The following is a 20,819-nucleotide window of genomic DNA, read 5'->3' as shown; positions in this document are numbered from 1 at the left end:
CTCTCTGTGGAGAGTCAGCGGGAAGTGAACTGCAGCTCTTCTGCTTCTGGCAACTGACATTCAACATGCTCTGACTTAACAGATGGAGTCGAGTTACAGATGACATTGTTGCAAGGGCCAACACTATAAATAGGCCAGAAAGGACTCAAACTATGTACAGTAGTCTAAACTCAGGAGGAGAAAATATCATCCTCTTGCCTCTTTGAGGCACATCACATGATATAATCTGCAATTCTGGACTAATAATTCTAATTTTCCCTCTTAAAACTATTACAACACGTAAAAGTTTTCTGGACATCTCTCTTGTGTAACTTTAATTACTCCTTGGAGAGTTGTAATGCTACTTGTACAGCAAGCATTAGATTTACCACAGCAGCTATTTTTTTTGCTTTTGGGTTACACAAGATCTAAAACAGAACAAATGGCTTCTGGACACTGTTCAGGCCTCCACAATAATTTCACTGACCAATAGCTGACTCTGTGATGGTGCAATAACTGTGAAAATAAGTATGAAAGAAACAACCATTCCACATAAGCTTATTCTTTTATCTGTTTGCAGCTTATGCCGTATCAAGATTTATCTGTGGCTAACAGAATTATACAGTTTACAGCTATGCATTGTGTTTGGACTATTTCCTGTGTTTATCTTACAGCTGTGACAAAGTGGCGTATCAAGCTCAAACCATGACCAAAGTGGTTAATCCTTAATCTTGCTGAGCAAATAAAATACATTTTTCAGCAGTGAGTAAGAGTGCTGTGTCTTAACTGAGGAATGGTGAGCCCTCCCCTTATTTGGATGAGAACAGTATAAAAGCAAAGTCAAGCCTGTTAAGGGAGGATAATATCTGGGGGCATTTTCTCCAAAAGGAAAGAACCAAACTGTGAGAGCATGTAGGATCTGATACAAACCGGTTAATTTTCTGAACAATGAGCTCAGAAAATGGAAGAACAAGACAACATCTAAAGGACACTTCATACATAAAAGAAGAAAAAGCAGTATAATTAAATCAAAGAAAGAAAAGAGCAGCGGAGAAACTATTGCACGAGAAATTGGCTAAAACAATGGCAGATGCGGTCAGTACTTGTGAGAGCATCTTCACCAAAACAGCCCATCCTCCATGTAACCTTTCCCCTCAGCCAAACTCCTCAGACGATCCCTCCCCAGAGGACTCACCGCACATCTCAAAACCCTCACTCTCCTACATTGCCCTGATTGCCAAAGTCATCTTGTCCTCTCCCTCCCAGAAACTCAACCTGGCGTCCATCTACAGAGCAATGGAGGAGCAGTTTCCCTACCTCAAGAACCGAGGGCCTGGCTGGAGGAACAGCGTCCGGCACAACTTGTCCGTGAACGACTGCTTTGTGAAGGTAAGCCGCTGTGAGGACGGCAGGGGGCACTACTGGGGTGTTCACCAAGCTCACCTGAGAGACTTCCAGCAAGGGAACTTCAGGCAGTACAGGAAGGCCAGAGGGAGGAGAGAGAAGGAGCAGTATGAAAGGTTTGCAGGCTGTCTGGCTTGGATGGAGACCAGCTGCTTCCTAGGAAGGTTGTGTGAGAATGGATCTGAGTCTTTGGGTTGGGTGGAACCACATCTCCCTCTGCAGGAAGCAAGGAGGTATCAGAGGAGTCCTTTGAACTTGGCCGAAACACATTATCACCCTTGGAGCGTAAGCATGGGCTGGGCAGATACATCCAGCTGGATGAGACGTTACTATTTCCCTGAGAGGCTACCAGACTCATATGGCAGAGCTATAGCTGGGAGAGGGCACAGCAGTCAATCCTTGACCTCCAGGCCGCACTGTTGGGAGACGCATGACCTAATACTGAAAGGCATGAGAGAGTCTTATGACAGCAGGTTCATGACACCGCCACTACAACTGCTCAGCTTCCCAAGGTGCTGGTGTATGTCTCCAGTCATCCCAGAGTTATTAAAAGTCGGCTATTAATTGCACAGCTGAACTGCCTTGAACTGTCACAAAGAAAAGTGAAACACTGATGGAGACTACTGACATGTTTTGCATGTTTCTGAATATACAGAACAAATGTACATTTTTCCTTCAATAATAACTAAAGGGCAGGTAAATAATAATCCAGTAGGTGGCAGAAAGTTACCTTAGTAACAATATCTACAATTCAATCATGAAATGCTCTCATGGTTTGTCCTGCTTTGAGGCATTTTTTGTGTGATAACTTGATTTATTTGATCATCATATTTGGACTTAATTATTGTTATTTGTTGTGAACATAGCTATGCCATGCTAATTCTTATTTTTTATGCCATAACAACAAACAGTTTAATGTGCACAAATATTAACGGATGTATTAAGAGATTGCGTTCCTTAACTTGATAGCCCTCTTATATAACTAGGAGTTGCAACTAATGATTATTTTCATTATCGATTAATATATTGACTATTGTCTTGATTAATCGATTAGTTGACAAATCCTCAAATGTCTTCTTGTCCCAACCAACAGTCCACAACCCAAAGATATATAGTTTACTATAATAGAAGACTAAATAAACCAGAAAATATTCATATTTGAGAAGTTGGAATCAGAGAAAAACTCTTAACAATGATGAAAGTTAGTGGCAATTAATTTTCTGTTGATCGACTAATGGATTAATCAACTAATCGTTGCAGCTCTAAACTAAACTATACCATAACTAAACTCCTGATTATATGGCAGTCTAATCTTGTTCCCCATCCTCTTTCTTCATCATGTACATACACATATGTAACACATTATGTTGCAATAAAGAATTGACATTACAAGAAGCCAGAGCAAGAGTGGGATGCTGTAAAAAAAGAAGAAAACGCAAAACCAAAGAGGCTTTGTATAACATTTCTTATGTCTTAAACAAACCTAGAGTCATTTTCAGGTATTTGTTTGTCTATGTGTTGGACTTGTACACTCTAGGGTATACTTCATTTATCAACAGCCCAAATTAAAACACTTTTATTTGTGTTTAATAGATGTACTGATATGCTATTCAAATAAAAGTGCAGACACAACTGTAAATAGCTCTTTGATAATAGTTTGACAGCTGTGTAGCTGCAGAGCTCTTTTTGTTGTTCAAAACTCTCAGAAACTGCATCTCTAAATAAAGTCACAGACAACCATACTTGTCTTTTCTCAAAGAGGAGCCTTTGTTTTAATCATAAAGGACATTAAATTATGCTTGTTTTGCAGCATTTTGTTTTTTTAAACCTTCTGCTGTTTTCTTTAGTTTTAAACTGGATATCAACAAAAAAGTGCCAAAAAAAGCATTCTTACTGCAAAAAAAAAAAAGGTAACGGAAATGGAAAGAACAAAATCATCTTTTGTCTATTAATATATATATATATATATATATTTACATTATTATAATGTGGATGTTATATTTATTGATTAATATACTACAGATGCAGAAAAAACTGTCCTCACTACAAATGTGGAGACACTCACCACGTATGCACTGTTACTTTTAAACCATTTTGAGCCTAAAATAGAAACGATCTGAAGCTCTAGCTAATTTGGTAACTATTTTTTCTTCTTTTTCACACCCCTGTAATCAACTGCTATTCTCACAATCTATTGACTGACACTGTAACTCCTCCCCCACAAGTAGACACATAACTCCATCAGTTCTCTCCCATCCTCACGCCAAACTGCATGACTTGGAGACATCAACACTGCCTGGCTGCTCTGAATTGACTATTCACCTGAACAGTAAGTAGGTTTAATGCTATCCTGATACAAAGAAAGACTTTAGGCATCAGAGAGCTTTTGAATATGACTGTGCCATCAGTTTTTAGGAAAGTTAATACTTGGGTTCTACATTTTAGGAGTAATTGGTTTGTATTTTTCACTCTTTCTGTGTATGTTTAGAGTCTCTTTCTCTCTCTCTCAATTTTATGCAGTGCCGCGAGAAGTTCAGATATAGATAAATAATTTATTTATAGATAAAAGTTGACTTTGAAAACTCCATGCAAGCTGTCGTGGATCTCTATATCCGTCACATAAGAAGTCACAGATAAATTTACTGACTCTATTCTGTGTCAAATATGAGTGATTTGAATTGTAATCTTCTGAAATTATAAAAGTGAAACTGTACAGTAATTGTCATACACTGTCTGTTTGTTAATAACGTAACAAAAAACAAAAACCTTTGTTGAGGATGCTGTTATTTAAGAGCATATATAACATATTGTTTTCATTTGTGCAAAGGTCTGGATGATGTTAATGTAAAGAAATTAGCATTTTTGGCTAATTTTGTTGATTTGTTCATTTAATATCCTAAAATACTTATTCTTTATTTTCTGTTTCTGTTCACATGCATTTCATTTCTTACATGGAAATCAAGGATTTACTAACTTTATCTAGTCTGTGGTTCAGTCAAATTGTTTCTGCAGTATTTATTTATATTCATAACCTTGCATTCTTTATATTTGTTGTGAAAATAAATGTCTTTTTATGGAAAGGAATGTCTTTGTCTTTCTCTTGGCATGACTCATTAGCCAATTTCTTCTGCTGTTTCAAAATTCATAATGAATTAGTTTTCTTTCCGGCCATGTTTTTAAAGCAAAGCTACAAGAAGGGGAAATTTAGCAGTGATGCTCAAGTGCATACTGTACTTTTCTACCGTACTTGTCTTACAGCTTATTTAGTGTTGACTGTTTTCTTTTAGCACCTGTGCTGGAATGCCTGAGTCTCCTCTCAGTCCCACGGCAGCCCGTCAAACCCCAGCCAGCAGCCTCATCAGTCACACAGACAACGTTGCAGGAGAGAGTGTAGCTAATGGGGACTCCTGCAGTGAAGTGAGCAGAGGAAACTGGCAGAGTCTCCACCATAAACAGGTATCTTCATCCTCTTCCTCCTCCTCGTCCTCCCCCTCATCCTCTTCTTCTTCCTTCGTCTCTTCCTTCTCCTCTTCATAAGCGGGAAATAGAACAGTCTTAGGCAAACAGATGTCAAGAGAAATACTGCATGTCAACTCCATATTGGACGTCCTCTGACAGGACACCAAACCCAGAGTCTGCAGCTCTGTTGACAGTGGCGGGGATTTCATATGAGGTCTGATCCGAGTTGGGAGTTGACACACAGAACTCTGTTTGCCCTTCATTATTAGTTTGTGAGTCAGGGCCAGGGAGGAATAATTGTCCACAGACCTAGGCCAAACAGATGCAAGTGAAAGGCAAATAAGCATGGCCCAACATAATTTTATGGTTGTCTGTTACGATTCCATCCCTGGGAAATTTTATCTAAGGGATCAATGAAACAACCCAGATAATGAACGTCTGGTCGCCACTCCTTCCTTCAGTCTGTTTGCTCATCTTGTCAATTTTGCTCTGCTCTTTTCTCTTAATTCGTTTTCAAATACAGTACTTGTTGTGGCCCTCAACTTGTGAGCCTGCAGAATTTTAACAACTGAAAACATTGGCACTGTCCATAGTAAAAGGTCTGCTAGCCCTGCAACTCTGTGAGTTGAATTTTTGAAGATGTTATTTTTATGTAATTTTCAGCTGACTATAGTAAGTCACAATGTCATAACGACACCGTTGCATTGTTACCTAGAAGCCAGAGTGTGTTTACAGTCTTCAAAACATAATAATGGCTTGTGTGTGAAAGTTTTTCCAACCTGCAAATTTTTAGAAATATTGCAAATGAAAACTATTTACATTTAGGATTGGTTTTCTTGCATAATAAAGGAGTGGGGCCTCCATCTGTAATGTATTTCCTTTGACTGCAGCATCCAACCCACACACCACCCAGTGATTTATAAAGCATGATAATGAAGCCAGCGGTAGTGTATGTTGATGCCGCTTTTATAATCTGACACGAAAGCAGATTGAGGAATGACACAAAAAGTTTAAGACAAGGACTGCAGCTAGCAAGCATTTTCATTAATTAATCTGTTGATTTTTTTGTGGTTAATTGATTCTTTTTATAGTCTAAAAATTGTCAATAAACTGTGATAACTGTCCATCACAATTTAGTCTTCAAGGTCCTTTTTTTGTTAACTAACAAAAAACCAAAAGATAAAAATCAAATATATTCAATTTGCAAAGATAGAGAAGCAAATCCTTACATTTGAGAAGCTAGAACTGGTGCATGTTTTGCTTTTTTTTTCTTGATGAATAAATTCTTTAAGCCAATAAAATATCTGATACATTTTCATCAATCGACTAATCATTTTAGTACTATGTAACACTAATTCACACATGCATATAGCATGCAAATAGAGATCATTACACTGGTTGTACCAAAGCAGGAATTCTTCATTTTCTTAACATTTTTGCTTATCGATGCAGTGGAAACAGCAGAGGTTTTATCTCATAAGACTGATGACAAATGACAAACTCGAGGTCCCTGGTGTGTTCTTCTTTCATTACATCCTGCGAGCTGCTAAGATATTACTCCAACATAGACGTCAAGGCTTCACTGAAACTCATGAAGAACACAAGGTCACATCTTTGCACATCCCAGCGATTGACATTTAAGACTTAGCACAACTTTAAAAATTTTGTGTAGTAGCTTGATTTTCTCACAAACTCCAGGCGGCAATTTATTTTTCAGACAAGCAAGAAATAAATTGCATGTTTCCCAATAATCAATTGCACAAGTATTATTTTTTAGTAGTGTTTGTAATACAGTGTGTTGAATTTGTTAAGAGGCTTTTGTTGTTTCTTAATTCAGCCATGACAATCGCTGCTGCCTCTGTTTGAATACAAAAGAAGGACCACTCTGTTATTTGTCTCTCAATCAGTAACAGTCCAGATCGGTTATTATTCTGTGAGTGTTTGCCTTTATTAATACCCATACACTTCTATTAGGAGTCACAACAAGCATGTAATTGTGCTGCTAATTAACTGGTCAGCCTATCTCCCATCTCATTTAGGGTCAATGACACAATCTAGCACGATGATGTCCACAAAAGGTTGATTCCCATTCAATGGTTATTACTGACTGGTGAACTCGGGAGGTGGGGGGTGGGGGGAGTAATAGTAGCTGTCTAGCTAGATACATACTTAGCATTTCTATACTAAATATATACGAACTGGAAATCAGTCTTGTGGTGCGGTAAAATCTTTACAGATCCCCTCCAGACATAATGTATATAGAATACTCTTCTTTGAATAATAACTTGTGTCTGATATGGTTTTTCCATCAAAAAAGTTCAATTATCTTGTAAAAATCCTAAAAATTACATCTCCTCCTTCTTTCTCATTAAAAATTCCAGACTGTAAGAATATGTAAATATATGTAATTTCTAATGTTTTCCTGCTGGAAACAAGATGTCTCCTACTTCGCTGTAAAGTCCTTTCTCAGTGTTTGTGCACTGGAGGCTTCAAGTTTCCACATCACACTTGTATAAAAAGAATATTGGATCAGGATTGGCTTCCAAACTATTTGTGATGTCACAAATTATGCTCATAGGCATAATTGCAGAATTCCAAGAATAGACAGAAAACTGAGGACAAGAAGGGATCTGCAAAATGCAGCTAGATGCAGCAAGAGAGGAGATGAGAGAGATAAAGGTACATTTGAATAAGCCATTAGCAATAAGTTGGGATGCCCAGTAGAACTTAAACCTCTGCCTAGGCATGTTAGAAAGTGTTTAAAATGTATCCTCATCATCATAAAACTGATATGAAGTCTGGAAGATAATGATTTGATTAACCCTGTTAACAGACAAACAAGCGGAGAGGAGTGAAAACATAACTTTCTTGGTAAGGGTAAAAACATACATGACAAAGGCAAGAGGGATGTCAGCGCCTTACCACCCCAAGTAACTGGAAAGGCATGATAAATTAAATAAGTCTTTCAAGGATGCCAATTCTTTAACATGGACCAAGACAGTATTGTCACTGAACTTAGGGTGTCCCACTTTTCCTATGCTCTCCCTACCAGCAATGTCCAAGCTATGCTTAAGTGCCCTAAAGAAAATGATGTGGGCAATTCTTCCCAAAGCTGACAAAACCCCAAAACCTCAAAATAAATGCTACATTGCCAGAGACAACTGCCTCAGTTGAGCGATCATTCTCCAAATTGAAGCTGAGGAGCATCCCAGATGACCATAATGAGGCTGTTAACATTTACAAACTCATGGCCAAAAGAATTCTCCTTTTATTTCACCAATCTTGCTTCTCGCTTCCTCTACAAGACTGCTAAAAACAGCTAATTCTCAAAATGTTAATAGTTCCATGTGTTTACTACAGATGCAATGGGAGAAATAAACATTTAAAACCCATTCCCTGTATTTGATTAAAGGAATGTTTGCTAAATAAATAAATAAATTGTTACCTAAACACCCTATAAAATATAAATCTTAAATTGGGCCCTTTTACCAAACATGCGTCGTTGTTCTCTGCTGATAAGGGCCAACTGAATGTATCAGGTGCCCTTTTTATTTGTTCACCCCTGGCCTGAGTCCACCACTAGTTATTATTGTTTAACACCTGACACTTGCCTCCTCTCTCACTAGTTCGTCCTTTTGCCTCCACTCTGTAGACTGTAGTCCTGTATCATTTTATCCCTCCTCTTCTTCATTCTGAAGGTCTTCCTTGCAATGATGGCTCCTCAGCAGATGCAGCAGCTTCTGTCCCCCAACCAGCTGCAGGCTCTGATCCACCAGAAGCAACAAGCTCTTCTGCTCCAGCAGGTATTTATACAATGCTAACACGACTACAGGCACTACTACTAATAATACTTACCTTAAGTGTTTTGGTTGGCTAGTTAACTAGTTTAGGAGGTAAATTAACTAACCAACCAAAACTCAGAGTTACTTTTAGTTAATTAGTTAGCTTAGCTGACCATCCAAGTTCAAACAATACTGAATTAGATTATAGCAATAATTTTAAGCTAATTTGTTACCAAGTCTATTAAGGCAAACTAATTAGCTAACTGAAAAAAAATACAATACTACAATATTGTCTGACATTCATTTTAGCCGGCTAACCTTTAAGTTCACATTTGAGATAGGTATAGCCAATCTAGTAAAATAACTGCAAAAATGTCTAACTGATAAAAACAAACTTGCTAACATTAGCTAGTTAGCATAACAGCTAGCTAACACCAAACCTTCATTTTTTTATAAAATGGCTTTTAATTATCATTAATTTTAGTATTTTCTGTTTTTATGTCTGTGAAGCTGTGAAGTTTGTAAACTTGTTTTTAAAAAGTGCTAATGTTATATTAATAAAGGTTACAGTATTATTATTTCAGACTAACGTTAGTGATACTAACGTTAGTGATACTAACGTTAGCTCATAGTTATCAAGACCATTTAATTTACTAGTCAAAAAAGTAAAACTAAACAAAAGCAAAACACTCATACATATTTTAGTTAACATTAACTTTAGCTATGTATCCTAACTGACCTTCCAAGTTCAATTTAGTGATATAAGTATAAGCTTATTAACTTAGCTTGTTAGCTAGTCTGCTGACCTTCCAATACAAATAACAAGAAGGTCAATGGAAAAAACAAAACATCACTTCATTGTTTTATTTAATTGCTGCCTCTAATGTAGCATTTATGATTTTTTTTAATATACCTCTCAGCTTAGTTTACTTCTTACTACAGGATTATTCTAAAACTACCTCTGTAAATGAAACCTCTGGTCATTCTTTCAATTGTGTCCCATCTTAAATAATGATGAAATTGTGCCGGATAACTCAAATTATCTCACTTTCAACAAAAGAAAAAAATATGCTTGTGTGTAGAACTTCTTTAAAGAAATGTGACACTGAATCTATAAAATATTTGAGATTATAATTCAAGTTTTTAATGTATTCTACCGTTTAACCAATTTTGCTGGAATTTGTTTGAGAGTCATTTTTTTTCTACATGTGTAAGTGTACATGACTAATCACCATCACCATTTCTCCAGCAACATCTTAAAGAGTTTTACAAGAAGCAACAACAACAGATCCACCTGCAGCTGCTTCAACAGCAGCCAGGCAAGAAAGGCAAAGAGGTAGGTGGTTATTGTTGTCTTCCTCTTATTTTCCTTTTGTAAATTAAGATCTTGGCCTAACATTTTATAGGCTATATACATTAGGGCTGCAACTAATGATTAGTTTCACTATCAATTAATCTGTTGATTATTTTCTCGATTAATTGATTAGTTGTTTGGTCCATAAAATGTCAGAAAATGATGAAAAATCTCAATCACTGTTTTCCAAATCCCAAAGTGATATCCTCAAATGTCCTGGTTTGTTTCAACCATCGGTCCACAACCCAAAGATATTCAGTTTACTGTCATAGAAGACTAAAGAAACCACAAAATAATCACATTTGAGAGGCTGTAACCAGAGAATTTGGAAATTTTCCTCTTAAAAAATGACCCCAAACGATTAATCAATCATCAAAATAGATGGCGATGAATTTAATAGTTGGCAACTGATTGATAAATGACTAATCATTGCAACTTTAATATCCATTTTGGGGAAGGCTGATGTTGAAGATCAGTAAAAAAATGTGAAGACTGATAAGTCATCTCTAACTTTCATCAACATTTGCGGGCAACTGAAAAAATTCAACAGGAGGTTCGACATAATGAGGTGATAACATGTTTATATGCTTTTGTGGTTTGGAAACATGGCTTTCTAGCTGAGACGGATTTGGTGGTGAGTTTTTTTGTTTTGGATCGGAGACAGTCAGAAATCTCAGCACCTGGTGAAATAATTGTCGAAGGATTTTGTACTTTTTATAAAGCTGGATAACTGACAAAATCTCAGTCGTGATTGGTTTGGTCATCTTTATAATGTGATATACTGTGGCTTGAAATGTTTTTGGTCTTAAAAGGCTGGGATCAAAGCCCACACAACTAAAAAAAACTCCAGATATTAAATTCACTGGCTATGCTCCACTCTATGCGGAGTCGAAAATATGTCACATAAATACAACCTCACTTTGCTGTGAGATGTTTTCTTTTCTTTCTTTGTCCTCCAGCTCCCCGCACAGCAGCTTGTTTTCCAGCAGCTCCTCCAAATCCAGCAGCAGCAGCAGCAGCAGCAGCAGCAGCAGCTCCTCCGGGTGCAGAGACCGGTCCTTTCCTCCCCCGCCCTCTCTCCAGGTCACTCCTCCTGTCATGAATTACAAGAATTTCACTTTTCCTCCCTCTTTGGAGCAGCATCTGTGGAAAGCAATAGTGATGCCAGCTGTAATTTTGCAAAGTTCAGATTGAATCAGTCAGTAAAAGTTACAAGAAAATAGACAATTCTCACGCAACGGACCCGCATACAATTTAGTCACCAAGACCTCCACACAAGAAGATCTGTTGACTTTCAGCTATATAACTGCACCTCACTAAAAGGAGACAATGATGAAAATGAAATGTAAAAGCAGAAATATTTTAGCTGGGATAATACAGGAGAGTGAGTTGCTCTCAAAATCTGAGGTGAAAATGAGTAAGTCTGTGAATGAATAATTCTGGAAAAAGATACCACTCTTAACTACATGCACATGTGTGCCTCTAATGTATCATTTATGAATAATTAATGATACATTCCCTAATCATATATCAGAAATTGACGTTATTCTGTATGTTGTTTTTTTTTCTTCTTCTTCTTTTAGCTGGTTTAAGCCCCGCAGAGATGCAGCAGATATGGAGAGAGCTGACAAACGGAATAACAGAGGATAAAACCACGCTGAAGACCAATCAGAGTTCTGCTGCTAACAACATTAAGCCAACTAAAGTCACAGGGAGGCAGACCGCTGACCAGCAGTCTGCCTCTCCTCGCAGGGCAGAATGGTATAATTTTTGTTTTCATGCTGTAGATAAATCACGAGAGCTCAGATGATGCTGCCTTTTTGTAAAACATCAAAGACTTGTCATCATTTTCTCTCTCTCAAGGTGCAGGTGGGGAGGTGTTTGCTTTTGCAGCGACACATTGCTTTTAATTCCCCTTGGGACGATATATTTTGTTTTGTTTGTTTGCTTTGTATTCCACCACCTGAAGTAGCTCAGCAAAGAAAAAAAAAGTTTACATGACTACATGTCCCAAATCAAAAGTAAATAGTTTTCCATTTGTTTTTCCGTGCTCCCCTCCACCTCTCTCTGTCATTTTTCTGCTACCTGAGAAGAAAAGAAAGCTCTCTTATATCTGTTTTATTGCTGTTTTGCTCTCGTTTTGTTGGTGTTGACTGGCTGATGTGGTTTTTAATCATGACAGTACTTTCCTTCTCCTTCTCTTCCTTCTCATCTAGTGCTGTTAAAGCTGATCGTGCCGCCACGCATGTTCTCTACAGTCACGGGGTGTGTAACTGGCCTGGATGTGAGTCAGTCTGTGAAAACTTCAGCCAGTTTATAAAGTAGGTTTTAACTTCATCCTCATACAGTTCACTTTTGATATTTCTCTGACTTTTTGCACCTTTCTGTTTATGATTCAGAAGTGTACTCCACTGAAAGTCTATCTATTCAGCACCACATACTCACCTGGAGGCTTGAAAGTGGCTCTGAAATGTTTCAAGGCCCTGTTGGTGCCTCTCATGTATTATCATTACCTTGGAATCAGAACTAGTATCAGCTTGTATTTGAAAAAAAACCCAAAAGGTTATTTAACAACTCTTATCGCTGTTTTGAAGGAATTTCCAGAATCATAAAGGATTTTTTTCTCACCATATGAAAAGTATTGTCAAATTGAGACTTTCTAATCTCACCAAACTCATTTTAGACAACACAGGGAAAATATAAACACATTATGTGATAATGTCATGAAAGGTTATGTGTATACACAAATATAAATGATGGTAAAACGTTTAAATTGGTTTAGAAAATAGGGTCGTAATCTGGGAAACGGGTTACAAATCGTATTTATCGTGCAGCGAATGGAATATTATTTTATCCACATGGACAGACGAGTCTTTGATGATACTGGAAAAACTTTCAAGACATTGGCAAGTGTTGTTAAACAACCAAAGATCACTGGGAATTTATCTTTCAGGAAAACTGATGCCTATCTGTCATTTGAATTTAAGGAAAAGAAATCAGAGGCAAAAACTGGGACTAAAACATCAGCTTGGATCATCAAAAACACCAATAAAAACTTCTCCGATCACTCCCTCAGCACAGTCCGCTTCTCTGCTCTTGATACGTTCAGAATGTTTCAAACGTTCGCCAAGAGGTTGTTGAATTAATTAGTGCATGAGTGGTTCGAGTCAAGTTGATGATCCAGTAAAAAGTAGTGGTGCGATCAGAGTATCGGGTGCATGGCTGTGGAAAGGATAAAACAAACAAAACACCCACTCTATCTTCTAATTATTTCTTGTGGATACAATAAATAATAAGAAGATAGATGTGTGAGTAAATAATAAGAAGATAATAAGAAGATAGATCTGTGTCTGGGTCACCACTGGAATCCACTGATTACTGGCTGTCATCTTCTGTGAAGGAGAAAAAATACAAACTTTTCAGTGACGAGTATTTGATACTCAAAGGAGAGATTTTCTGTGGAGATTTCCTTTAAAGCTCCCGCGTGTGTGTGTGTGTGTGTGTGTGTGTGTGTTTCAGGCACCTAGGCAGTGAGCACACTCTGGATGACAGAAGTACAGCCCAGTGCAGAGTCCAGATGCAGGTGGTTCAGCAACTTGACCTTCAGGTATGCATGTGTCCTGTAAAGATGACCAATCACAGTGAGGTTAGAACTGCTGTTTGGATCTGTGCTAGTAGCTGTTTAAACCTGATGTTTGAGACAGTTTATTAAGTTACGTTGTCAGATTTATATTGATTTAAAAAAATATCTCCACTGACATTTCTACAAAAGCAGTATTAGTCTGCAATACTGGATTCTTTTCCCCTCAGTTTTTCAATATTTTAGGATCTAAACAACTTTTTTTTTCTCATGGTAAATATTCATGTAATGTTCAATCACTACTGCTTCCTTCCTGATGTTTGACACAGCAGGAAATTGTACTACAAAATGTGTCTGGTTCACAGCCTTCCATTTCAATAAAAACGTGTTCAGTGATTTCGATGCGACCGTCCACTCTGAAGCGTCTCCTCTCCCTTCATCTCCTCTTTACAGCTCTGCAAAGAACGGGAGCGTCTGCGAGCGATGATGGCTCACCTGCATCTGCCATCTTTAGAAGCTCAGTCGCTCTCTGCACCCGCGAGTCTACAGTCACCGACATTAACCGTATCACAATCTGATACGGCTGCTGACCCACGCTGTCTACAGGTAGATAGTGTGCAGTAATAGCTGTGTGAACAACAGAGTCAGACTAAATGAACCGTAAAACTGTGCGGTGTTTTCGGAGCTGTAAGCAAAACTCCATGTAATATGTGATGGGGAGTGAAAATAACACTTGCCTGGCTGCAGCCTCATCTTCTCCATCCTGCAGTGTGTGCACTGATAAAGATGCCGCCCAGCTTGTAATTGGAGTTTAGCACTGTGACCTGGCAAACATTTACAGTCGGATGAGTTGCAAAAATATGATGGCATTTCCTTAAAAACAAAAAAGCATGGCTTAGAGGCACACCAGCATGAGGTGCAGGTCAAAACATTTGAACCTTCTCTGAGAGATGATGCCAGATTGGATCACAAACGAATGCCTTGAAAAAGTTTTACCATTTTGCTGTAACTCTCAAATGACTTTTTCACTGTTCCTTTGTGGACATCTCTAAGGCGTAATCCTTAGTCCTGAGCACTTCCTTTCCTTTTCGGCGCCCAGCTGTTGGCACCAGATGGCTGCTGTTGTGTTTTCAGACAGCAGACATGCTCTGATAATGTGGAAGCTAATCATTTGTTAATCTTGCAAATATTGCACCATAATCACAACACTCACCAAACAATTTCACCCTATAATTAACAATAATTGGCTTCCTTCTTCTCGCGGTATTAGTGGAATCACCTCTGAAGAGGCGGATCAAATCGCTCTGTTACACTCTGTTGAAATTCTCCCTCTCTGTTTTGTTTCTCTGTCAGTCTTTTCATTCCACTCGTTCCTTTGTTAACTTGTATCGTCTCCCCGTTGTCGTGCACTCAGCTCAGCTCAGTCTCCGTCACCGACAACCTGCCCTCGCTGAGCCCGTCAGACTCGGCGCAGGTCTCCCCTCAACCTCTGGCCCCCGTCGGCACTCCGTCCCAGGGGTGTGAAGAAGAGTCGCCCACTCATACATCATGTGCCGGGGCCATAAGACATCGTCATCAGCCTTTGATCTACTCTCTGTCTTCAGGTAGACCAAATACTGTGGTAACATTTACATTATGTTCACACAGACGAAATACAGTTCATCGCACATTTTCTGTTTCAACTTGAGTTTTCACTCTTTCTTTTTTTCCCCCTTGATCCAGAAAATGAATATGAGCTGTACAAGAACACTGATATCAGACCACCTTTTACCTATGCGACACTGATAAGACAGGTACAATCTATGACTTGGATTAAAAGTATGTGTGTGTGTAATATTGCATGTGTAATTTGAGTGTATATTTATATTATTTTGTAGACTTAGTGCTTAAAGAATGAAGCTGACATTCATTGTTCTATATTTTTATAGATAGGTTAGTCTGTCTCTCGATACTTCAAGACTTCTCTACCATGTCTGTGGTTTCACCGGCAGACAGATATTCTTGAAAACAGGTTACATTTTTAAAAAGGCTAAATTATTTCCTAAAACAGTTGGGCACCGTAGTTTTTAGCAAATGTTACTCAAACAAGCGGAAATGGTGCATTTGTTGGGAACGATTGCTGCAGATCAACACACATTTGGTGCTCTACTAAGTATCTACAGCAGCTGTAAAGTGTAGATGGGACTGAATCAAAATGAATTAAAGTGGCCATGCTCATCTAATTAAAGAACATGTCACCCCTTACAACGGTGTAGCTCAATTATGCATTTTTTAAAATATTTTTTGGACAACAATGGAGGTCTATGGCACAGAGGAATAAGATGGCAGAATCTACTCGTTATTAAGATCAGTTCATTGTTGGTTTTGGTCTTTTCATGGGATTTGTTGACAATAAGAAAAATATAGGATAATTCTGGATAAACAGCACCAGCCTTATCCTATAATTTAGATAGAAGTGTCTGTTTTTTGTGACTTTTTACTCTTTTCTCTATTTTGTATTTGCTGGTTCCCAGAGTACAGAGATAATGACGTTGGGGCCTTTCTTGTCTAGGAAAGACATCTCTATCTTAATTTCTATGTTCATGTTGTCCTGTGAGCTCATTCATTTGAATCATATACATGTCAGTCAGATGATTACTGGTTGATTCATAGGATTATAAATTAAAGTATTGCCTCTGATTGTGTGATGAATGTGCATCTTTCCCTTCATTCCTTGGATTACAAGTAAGAAGGGCTTTAATTTGATCCTGTGATGCGCTACAGTTTGTTTCCTCTCTATTTACAGGCTATTATGGAAGCATCAGACATGCAACTCACACTCAACGAGATATACAACTGGTTCACACGGACGTTTGCCTATTTCAGACGCAACGCTGCCACTTGGAAGGTATCACACCCGCAGATAATTAACCCCGTGATCCCGGTGTGTGTCGTACCTGATTTGTGCAGCTTGTATTCAGTAATATCTCCATCGCTCTGATTTTCTCTGGATCAGAACGCTGTGCGCCACAACCTGAGCCTGCACAAGTGCTTTGTGCGTGTGGAGAATGTGAAAGGCGCCGTGTGGACGGTGGATGAGGTGGAATACCAGAGGAGGAGATCCCAGAAGATCACAGGGTACAGTAGACGGAAAGACTTCTTGTTTATCACAGCGATGGTGTAAATTCAAATTAAATGAAAGTTTCTGACTTTCTCTCTCCAAAAGAGGAATCATACCACTGTTTCATTTCTTGGGCAAAAAGTACTGAAGCAAAAATGCTTTCCTATCTTTACTTCAGCCCTCATAACTACCTAGACTCTGGCCTATTTCTCTTCTACTGGTTTATGATGTGAATCATAAACAAAAATGTAATTATTATACAATACACAGACTGAACAAATATAGGCTATTTTAGATTTTATCTGCCCCAAATCAAATGCAATACTTTTAACATTCTTAGACATTAATTGACAAAAATTAAGATTTTTTTAGGATCTTCAAGAAATGGTATGGGTATTTTTTGGGTACAGTTCACAGGGGAGAAAAGATAGTAGCAGACATTGATTTTCAGCTTTTAATAATGCAAGCAGACACATATATTGGCACCACAGTGTTTTCGTCAAGGCTAAAATGGACAAAATGTACAATAAAGTCTTGTGTAAAGTCCCATCAAGTAAAATTGGTTCCATATTGCATCTACAGTATTCGACATGTTTGCTTCTTCATCATAGGCATCAGTGATTGCATGGTAATACATGAGTGGAATCATTATGGAAACTGTTTCAAGGCTCTTGTACAAGGTTCTTTCCTGATAATTAATTCAAATGAATTATTTGTCATCAAAACTGACCTTCCCTCAAACTATCACTGTCTTCCATGCTGTGTTTTATGGAATATATACAAGTATTGATTTGCTTGGGATGAATTAGACATGTATTGTGTGCATTTTGAAATCCTGTTACCTTTGTTACTCTGCAGGAGTCCGTCACTGATGAAAAATGTTTCCTCCAGCCTCGCTTTTGGTGCCGTTCTGAACGCTAGCTTACAGGTGAGAGAACAGTGTTTCAGCGCTGCTTTTAATAAACTGCAGCTTCTGTTTCGTGATTAGAGGAACTAGTCGAGGTCACGGTTTGAGTTTTGATCAATCTTTTTTGTAGACGGCACTCGCAGAAGCGTCACTGCCAGGATTCAAGGAGTGTGCAAGCAGAAACTCAAGGAGTCAAATACAGGAGAACAGAACACCAGATAGCAACAGCACAGACTCCTCTGCACGAGTCCAGCAGTGAGTTTTGTGGGGTGTGAACTCCAAAAATTTGTTCAATTGCTGAATACAATGCACTGCAGTAAATGTTCAGAATGTCTCTGTGTGTCATCTCTTGCAGGTCTCCTTTCCTTAAAGACAAAGCACTGAATCTGAATGACCAAGAATCTCTGATGCCGACTGTAAACCCGGCCGGTCTGCAGCTCGACATGACTGAAAACGACAAAGATCACTTGTTTGACCTCGAATGACTTCTTCACAGATTAAAAATAATCAGCTACGAGGCAGTCAAGCATGCCTTCGTTGAACATTCAGGGATGTAGATCACAGTTTACTTACAGTATCATTGTGACTTTATGTTTAATCTTTTGTATGTGTCGTCTGCAAAATATTTGATCACATCAAAATTGAGCTATTGAGAATTTTTCAGATATTCAAATTAATATTTCAAAGAGATTAAAAAATGTTCTGTCAGTTATTTATGAGCTTTAAATGTAACTTTACAGTTTATTCACTTTTGAATCTATACATTTCATAATTTCTTTTACTCAGATATTAATAGCATAATCTCTTTTTTTTAAAGGATCCCTTTCCAAGGCATCACGACAAGCATCAAAGTCAATAGCCAGGTGATATATATGAATGTACACATTCAAAAGTACAAACAAATCCAGCCCCTTCATGTGTTTTAGTAATATATACCGGTTTTCCAAAGGCCAAAGTAATCCACAGAAATATATGTAATAATGTAGAAAATGAATGTTTTGTGTATTTGCTGTAATAGAATAAAGTATAGAGGTGGTGAATCACACGTTACATCAAAGATGGAGATGTTGTGTGTGTGTCATTGAAATATTTGAACATTTGTGGCTCCTCTCTGTTTTTCTCTGTACAAAGAAAGATTCAACCTGCTGAAGTGGGTTTTATTTCTAATTCTTATTATGTCAGTGTGTCTTACTGTATGTGTGTTTTCCTGTTTCACTGTGTGTAACTTGATTGTTCCAAACATTCCTCTTTTATAAAAGTTTGTGGCTTTAGAAGAAGGCTTCAGGATAGTTGCTGAGTACATACACCAGTCTGTATTTATAAAAAATGTGTTTATCTGTACAATGTAAGTTATTAATCTGTAATAAATATATGTTTAATGCTTAATTTATCATAATGAGACCTGCCATAAATGACATTGATAAATAACATTGTTGTCTTTAAATCCAATTCAGTATACAGGCTAAATTTAAATGTTATGCACCAGTATACTTATAGACACACTGCCACTAATCTGGTGTGGTTTTACCTGTTAGACTGGTTTAGTTTGTTTAGTATTTGAGATTTTTACAAAGAAAAAGAATAAATTCCTTGAGTAAATACACTTGTTGTGGTGTTATGTTTGGACCTGTGAAATCAAGCTGATATGATACACATAAATAAACTTGAATAAATTAAATGTATTATTTGGCTTTATTGAATGTTAATGCATAATACACTGCCGATGCTTAGTGAGATAAATACAGCCAATGTTGAACAATAAGCCCGACATATCACATTAAAACATTTTCCATATTTTTGACAGTGGTGGAATAATTGACGGTATTTGATTGTTCAATATTATGTATTGAATGTTACACTCAACACAACACAAACCAGTGAATACATTCAGGTTTCCATTAGAGTTCAGATCATTTCCGTTCAGTAGGATTAAAAATAAGAGTGAACTTTGTAAATAGATCTACAAAATCTATTCCCATTAGACATGAGTACAATACAGAGTCCTCATAATACTGCTGCAAAATGCCATTTTGAATGTTTATTTTGTGTTTTATGTAGTTATTGACATAAAAGCAATGAAATTTATATGAGGACAGTGAAAATACCTTAATACCTTGAAATACATGCTGTGCATTATTGATCCTCAACAACAGTCTATACTTGCTTTGTGAAACAGTCATTTTTAAAATCAATTATAGTTAATATTCATGGATATTTATCTCTTGATGATCATTGAGAGAAGATTTTTTTTTTTTTTTTTAATCACATCACCATGTAAATTGCTAAAATTATACCAGCATCCATGGATAAACAGTCCCAACAGCATTGCATCCTCTCATCCACTGATGATCACTATAAAGTGAAGCTGAAACTGTAGACTTCACTATCAAATGCAGAACAAAGGCCTCAGATTTTTCAGCTCCCTGTTTTGACTAATGTCAGTAATTGTCTGGGCTGATAACGAGTTAGCTTTAAGCTTGCTGTTGCCTCTCAGGGCTTCCTTTGATTCGCTGTCAGCCCATTAGATGACATTTTCTTCTGATTGCCTCCTCACGAGGCGTGTTTACTGACTGAAAGTTAGCATGGTGCTAGACAACTTCAACAGCTTCACTTATGTGTTGCTTTGATGTGCCATATACTCACTGTGAGGCGGGCAAGTCAACATGTTTTGCAACGCAGCACTTTTGACAGCACTTATCAACAGCCCCTCCAAAAGGGCTGGTCTCATCTGGTTCATCTCCTCATCAAGATGTAATGATGATGCTGTCGCACGTGTCCAATCATGAAGTCACCTGGAAACGGAAAACAACACTTTCACAAACCAACATATATGTCACTTTGCCTGTAATTAATTATTTAAAAATGTTTCATTTTGTTTTGGGAGGTTGCAGCATCAAAACTCACAGAATTATTGATTGATTCCCATTCGGTTATTAATTATTTGTAAATAATCATTAAAACATAACATTTTATAACACATATGTTACACTTTAACATCCTGTAGGTTTAAAGGTTGTTAAAAATAACACAACTTGCCTCATTTAGGCCATGAACATGGAGTTTCTAAACTCCATCCACTGAGGAAGACCATGAGATGTTAAAAAATAGTAAGTGGACATTGAGTTAAGATTTTGTCAAACATAAGTTAACAATATTATTCACGTAACAATAATTCTGTTAGTTTATGTGCATGTATTATTTTTATTTGAAAATTTGGCATATAAATATGTTATTTGAGTATATCTTAGTACATA

At 37.5% G+C, this 20,819-nt stretch overlaps 1 protein-coding gene across 2 annotated transcripts; it reads left to right on the top strand.

Annotated features, from left to right (window-relative positions):
- Positions 1 to 4,633: 4,633 nt before the first annotated feature.
- LOC137183368 (forkhead box protein P2-like) lies at positions 4,634 to 19,199 on the top strand. 2 transcript variants are annotated; one of them, XM_067590373.1, is made up of 15 exons: positions 4,634 to 4,839; positions 8,541 to 8,645; positions 9,874 to 9,960; positions 10,938 to 11,061; positions 11,562 to 11,739; positions 12,195 to 12,299; positions 13,498 to 13,585; positions 14,012 to 14,164; positions 14,973 to 15,162; positions 15,281 to 15,351; positions 16,344 to 16,445; positions 16,554 to 16,675; positions 17,517 to 17,586; positions 17,696 to 17,820; positions 17,894 to 19,199. In XM_067590373.1, exons 1-15 carry the CDS (start codon positions 4,684 to 4,686, stop codon positions 18,048 to 18,050), a joined length of 1,833 nt encoding a protein of 610 aa, XP_067446474.1. In that variant the 5' UTR covers positions 4,634 to 4,683; the 3' UTR covers positions 18,051 to 19,199. The 2 variants fall into 2 exon arrangements, with proteins under 2 accessions (XP_067446474.1, XP_067446475.1); XM_067590374.1 differs by having other exon boundaries at positions 4,643 to 4,839; positions 17,921 to 19,199.
- The last annotated feature ends 1,620 nt before the right edge of the window (positions 19,200 to 20,819 follow it).

This window comes from Thunnus thynnus, chromosome 5 (assembly GCF_963924715.1).
Source record: "Thunnus thynnus chromosome 5, fThuThy2.1, whole genome shotgun sequence".
NCBI classification, from domain to species: Eukaryota; Metazoa; Chordata; class Actinopteri; order Scombriformes; family Scombridae; genus Thunnus; species Thunnus thynnus.
This window is presented reverse-complemented; position numbering and strand designations above follow the sequence as displayed.

Bases quoted from the DNA above. Each gene is read 5' to 3' on its own strand.
- LOC137183368 (XM_067590373.1), top strand. From the start codon at position 4,684: ATGCCTGAGTCTCCTCTCAGTCCCACGGCAGCCCGTCAAACCCCAGCC. The intron at 8,646-9,873 runs GTATTTATACAA...CCATTTCTCCAG, and splicing joins AAGCTCTTCTGCTCCAGCAG to CAACATCTTAAAGAGTTTTA. The intron at 13,586-14,011 runs GTATGCATGTGT...TCCTCTTTACAG, and splicing joins TTCAGCAACTTGACCTTCAG to CTCTGCAAAGAACGGGAGCG.